The sequence below is a fragment of the Ambystoma mexicanum genome, chromosome 3q, assembly GCF_040938575.1.
Source record: "Ambystoma mexicanum isolate Mex_15411 chromosome 3q, UKY_AmexF1_1, whole genome shotgun sequence".
Taxonomy (NCBI): domain Eukaryota; kingdom Metazoa; phylum Chordata; class Amphibia; order Caudata; family Ambystomatidae; genus Ambystoma; species Ambystoma mexicanum.
The window spans coordinates 1,263,899,907-1,263,905,906 of record NC_090926.1 but is presented as its reverse complement, the minus strand read 5'-3'; the positions used below and the strand labels follow the sequence as shown (position 1 = coordinate 1,263,905,906).

The following is a 6,000-nucleotide window of genomic DNA, read 5'->3' as shown; positions in this document are numbered from 1 at the left end:
AAGGCACTGATGTGTGCCACAAGAATTTAGTATGACAGTAGGCAACTCAGGGACACGGCATCCAAAGGTTTTCTTTTCAAAGATGATGAACACTGTTCTGTGTCGGGCGCACGCTCCGCTCACTTCGTTAAATGAAGATTTGTTTTAATTAGATTCCCAAATATGCTGAATAGCCGTTTGCTGTACAATGGCCTTGCATGACATTCCACTGCAACCCCACCACGGACCCAAAGGGAATCCCCCCCCCCCCCCACCCTAAGTTTCTTGCTTGGGGCAGTTTTCCCAACCAGAACACCTTCAAAAGACTCAAGGCAACTTGAATGCGTTTTAACTTCCTTTAATTAATCAACCATAATAAAACAACCAACGGAAACCCATGTGAGCTTTGCATTCCCACCGTCATAGCCTCTGGTGCCCACGACCATCCACGAGCCAGAGTAAGTCAGGTAGTACAGTTAAAAAAAAACTGGTGCGATGGTGGTTCCTCATTGTGGTTTCTTTTGCAGGCATCTTCGGTATCCCTGGATTGGTACCATCTACCACAAGGAAGTCCACATGTCCACTTCTCTATCAACTAGCACTTGTTCTCTTGTGGGGATTCAGCACGGTTTTCAAAAAAGAAATTCCATACTTTTTATTGCTTAAATTAAACAATTATGTACACAACTATTGTTTCACCCTCCTCGTTCGGAAAACAAATATATGCACAATTCTGCAATGGAAAGCCCAAAGGAAGGAATTCTGTGATTTTTCTGCATAGGAAAAGTGAAAAGTCTTTAGATAAAAAAGGACATTATATGACATCAATATTATTCAATATAAAACACATTGTACCTTCCTATCTCCCACACACTATAATGCTGAAACACAATTGTGAAGACCTACTACTACCTTGCGCTGCGATCATCTGCGATGCAACACCTATTTTCCCCAATCAAGGTACTCAAAGGACAATAAAACATCCAATATATTGCAATTTAATCTTCTCCAAGTATTCTGCAGTACACATTAGTAACACTACCCAGTTTACCCCAAACACGTTTAACTCAACCTAAATAAATCTTGCTAATCTATATAACTGGACGGTATTGAGGGACTGTCTTGTAATTCTTGCACTGAGGCCACCAGATGAAATTGATTTCTGTGTTAGTGTAGTATGGAGGAACATTTATTTCAGGTTGCAAGTTACTTGGTGTGGAGAATTATTTAAACAAGAGGTAAAATGACAGATTATTTGCTCACACATGGACATGGTCTGCAGGAAGGGCAGGCCTAAATCCAAAGCGGGAACAATATGTCCAACCTAATGCCGTCATCAATAAAATGGATCCAATGAATTTGAAAGGATATCTAGAGGCAACGCCTGCGCAACTATCATGTCATAGAGTGAGATATCGCTCCACTAAGTCCACTCGGTACAGGATGTTTTCATCCCTTTTGTGCATCTACAGGACGAGAAGGACTTCAATAACAAACTGGTTCCCTTACAAATTCTACTGGCCAAGCCAACACTATGTGCTGTACATGCCTTTTAGGAGCAGAATATGCTAGAACAAGTTATTTTCTTTCCATAAAGACCTATGAAAGTAAAGGTTATTTTAAACACCAGCTTTCATTTCGAACTATATCCAGCCAAAAAGAGTTCATGCTCGTAAACTGCAAGCAGCTCTGTGTAATTAAAGGGTGAGGAAGACCCATCACTGCAAGTAAAGGGGGGGGGGGGGTTACATTCTGCTAACACACGCCTATAGATAGTAGGATGCCGCACTATGGAAGGAACATGCACAATGAGAAAAGGGACATCAAAACCCACACAGTTTAACATAAGTGGGCACATGGAGAAGGATCACAACTATGTAATTGTTAAAACAAAAATTCTTCCATAAAAAAAGAATAATCAGAAAATTGACATATTTGTCTAAAGTGCTAACTAACATATCACCATTGCCCCAAGAACGGAGAGAAGTGGCAAGAGTAACACCTTTGTCATAAGAGAAGCAATGGGGGCTCCGAACCCTCCCAAGGGAGGGATTGAGCACGGATCCCCCCTAAGGGAAGGATTGCGCTCAGATCCCTCCCAAGAGAAGGATTGCGCTCTGATTCCTCCCAAGGAAAGAATTACGCTCGGATCCCTCCCAAGGGAAGGATTACGCTCGGATTCCTCCCAAGGGAAGGATTGCGCTCAGATCCCTCCCAAGAGAAGGATTGCGCTCTGATTCCTCCCAAGGAAAGGATTACGCTCGGATCCCTCCCAAGGGAAGGATTACGCTCGGATTCCTCCCAAGGGAAGGATTGCGCTCGGATCCCTCCCAAGGGAAGGATTGCGCTTGGATCCCTCCCAAGGGAAGGATTGCGCTTGGATCCCTTCTTGCGCTCGGATCCCTCCCAAGGGAAAGATTGCGCTTGGATCCCTCCCAAGGGAAGGATTGCACTTGGATCCCTCCCAAGGGAAAGATTGCGCTTGGATTCCTCCCAAGGAAAGGATTGCGCTCGGATCCCTTCTTGCGCTCGGATCCCTTCTTGCGCTCGGAACCCTCCCAAGCGAAGGATTGCGCTCGGATTCCTCCCAAGGAAAGTATTGCGCTCGGATTCCTCCCAAGGAAAGGATTGCGCTCGGATTCCTCCCAAGGAAAGGATTGCACTTGGATCCCTCCCAAGGGAAGGATTGGACAAAGTATCTTGAAGTGCAGAAGCATCAGGAAGAAGAGGCTGGCATTCTTGTCAGCTCTCTGAAAAAGGAGTTATGAATTCCAGAAACAGAGTAAATGGACAGGGTCAATCTTCTGGAAGAAACCCTCCTTAATATTGTTATAGCAGCAACAAGACAGGACTTTATTGGACACTGTACTTGCAACCGTATCCGAGATCGATCAGAGACTAAAGAAACATCACTATTTTTTTCTGTATTATGGTCTGCAATATAAACCCCACTCTCTAACTTTTTATTTGTCTTTCTTAACCAAGAATTTCCAGTTGTACTATTTCTGAAAAAATGAAAGAGCCTTGGTGTTTTTCATGGTGAAAAAAGACAGCGCTGAGAATCCTGATCTTACAGACCCTCCTATATAGGGTTTAAACCAGTGAGTAGTCAGACGGCCACAAAGGTAAAGGGAATCGTTTGAGATCCCCGAATATAAGAAGCAAAGGTCTACACCCAGATGCTAAGAAACAGGGAATTCAGGCCACACTGACAAAATGTGGCCCAATTGACAGCTTAAATAAGACAGAAGGATGAGGAATCAGGGTGCGATTGAGGACATTGTACAATTAACAATCCTGCAGAATTCTCTTCGCTTTGGGCCGCAGTGTAGTGCTGCACTAGTAGATTGCCTAGGTAGGAATTTATAGTTTAAAATTGTTGTTGTTCTAAATGACTGAAAATAGATATTCACCTGTTAACGAACCTGAAAAAAAGAGGGCCTGAAGCTTCATGAAATGGGGAGATTTCCCCTTCCAAGCGTGTGTCATGAGATTTCTGCAAACACTGGCTGGCTCTTGAAAAGCAAGGTGCGAAGAGAGCGAGACAGAGGACCGCACAGACAATTTGCCATCATCTTCCGGCTAGCAGTGCAAATCAGCCAGTTCAGCATGCTTACATGAAGGGAGGGGTGGAAGGGGGGGGTGGTTGAGGGAGGCAACTACTGCACACCTGTAAGAGGACAGGGGTAGGTCAGCTCATGATTGTGGGAGATTCTATGCTAGAGTGCAAGTGATACCATGCTTGGTACTACCGCTACCTGACCATAAGGGAAACCCAGCCGGAGGTTTGAGAAATTAAGGTTAGAAGGAATTGGGCTCTGTTGGTGCCGGCCTACTTTGGCTGCCCAGAGAGTTGCATCCAGTTGTTCCAAGGCGTTCTGTTGTGAACCACTGGCATATTTCACCTGAAGGACACATTGCTTGCTAAGGATAGTGATTAAAGCCCACTCACGTGTAGAGAGAACGACAAAGCAAGAGAAGTATACCACTCCTCCATGTACGAAGTTACAGCATCAGGCAGAAGAGACCTTCCCAGAGGCGGGGATAGACCCCCGCCCCCCCAGTCACCCTGTCCCCCGAATCTACAGAGCTTTTCCGTGCAACACAGAATACAGATTATAGAACTCTGCAAAAATGACATGTTTCAATCCCTCAACTTTCCAAATGTGTTCAAAAGTGCAGATTGAGGAAAAAGTCTGATATTCCAAACGTGAACAGAAAACGTAGACACATACGAGTTGGTGGATAAAACAGCCAACCCGACGCTATTTGGTATCATGTCATTTTGGTGCAGATGTGAAAAGTGCTAACAGTGTTTTTGAGTGCTCATCCAAACCCCTCCCAAATGTCAGGATAGCTACAGTATACCAGTAGAAAACATAGAAAGAGGACAACGTACGAAGAGTGGACATGCATCTGTACAACAGGTTTTCAACACTCCATTTTCACAGCACTCTCACTGCACACTCCAGGACAAGGCCTGGAACTACTGCAAGGCACCTGTAGGAAAAGAATAACATTCTTTAAAAAGTGCCATAAATACAAATGATGTGTCTGGTAATCCAGTTTATCCGAAAAGTCCAAGCACCAGATGTCACTTCAGTGCTGCCGCAGGGCTCCTTTAGTTTGTTCGAAGCTGATAATCTGTAAGGGTACAAAAAGATTAGGGTCAGAACACAGATAAGCGCGCCTAGAGGCTGGACAATCAGCACAAAGCAGTGCATGCGGTCTGAGGCTCCAAAAGGGACATCTGTCGGGGCAAGGATGGACACACTCCATCTGAAAGCAGGTCACTGGAATTAGTATGGCGCCAGGCTTGGCAGCCCTGTTTTCTGGGTCTGATGGCATTATTATTCCATTAAACAAGAGCGGCTCTTTCCTGTTCTATGGGAGGATGCGGAAAGCTTCACCACACAGAGGTCAGAAAGCCGCAAACACTTGAACAGCCTTGTATGAAGATCATTTCACAATGTCAACCCCTCCTCTGCCACCTGTAGGTGACCCATGTTGTGGGCTTGCTACTGGGCACACGGGCCAGCCCGATTATTGCTGGGGGCACACAGCAAGTACCAAACTTTGCCGGGTGCACCCAGGCTTCCAACATATGGCCATGAGCACACGGCTGGACAGTGGCCAAGGGGCACCCAGGCTACACACCCGGATCTGTGGTCACTGGTGGCCAGGGATGGACAGCATGGTTGAGAAGAAAGTGAGGGACTGTAGGGAGTGCGACAGTGCAGATAAGGGTAAAGTTGTTAGAGAGGTTCCGTTGAGTCCTGTCCAAGTCCCTAGTGAACCCTGGAAGAAACTCGCTGTTGATATCATTGGTCCTGTTCAAGGTTTGGGTGATGGTTTCAAATTATTGGTGGTGTTGGTGGACTACCACACCAAGTGGTTGGAGTATAAGGAATTAAGAGAAGCCACCACCAGTGAATTAATCACATTTTTTGAGGAAGTTTTTTTATAAGGAAGGTTTCCCCACAGATTATCACTGATAACAGGGTGCAGTTCTGTTCTCAAAAAACGAAGGAATTTTTACAGTGCTATGAGATCAAACATTCAAGAACACTTCTTTACCATCCTAGGGCAAATGGCATGGTTGAGAGGGCCAATAGTTTCATTAAAGGCGGCATTCAATTGGCTCTTAATTCCGGCATTGATTGGTCAAAACTGTTGAGGGAGATGGTTTGGAGTGATTGTATTAAGCCACGTTCCACTACCAAAATTTCACCATTTGTTTCATTGAAAGGGAAACAACCTGCCTCCAGATTATGCCCAGGATGGTTGGAGTTGGCCGGGGTGTGTGGAGGTTGATAGAGAGAAGATCATGAACCTAATATCCAAGGCTCAGAATGAAAATAAACAGAGGTTTGACACCACATTCCATGTCAAAGATGTGGAGTTTTTTTAAGGGGACTTTGTGACTATTAAAAATGCACTGAAAGCAAATTTCTGGGTCCTAAGAGAGTTACAGAAGTCAGAGGCAGTGTAGATATACTCGAAGGTGGGGAGTTTTGGTCA

The 6,000-nt window shown here is 45.0% G+C and overlaps 1 protein-coding gene across 1 annotated transcript in view; it reads right to left on the bottom strand.

Moving 5' to 3' along the window:
* Positions 1 to 321: 321 nt before the first annotated feature.
* AP1M2 (adaptor related protein complex 1 subunit mu 2) overlaps positions 322 to 6,000 on the bottom strand; it is a 161,088-nt gene continuing 155,409 nt past the window's right edge. The window contains exon 12 of the mRNA XM_069604294.1: positions 322 to 4,623. Within this exon, the coding sequence (XP_069460395.1) occupies positions 4,601 to 4,623 (23 nt within the window). The 3' untranslated portion in view covers positions 322 to 4,600. The remainder of the gene's footprint in view (positions 4,624 to 6,000) is intronic.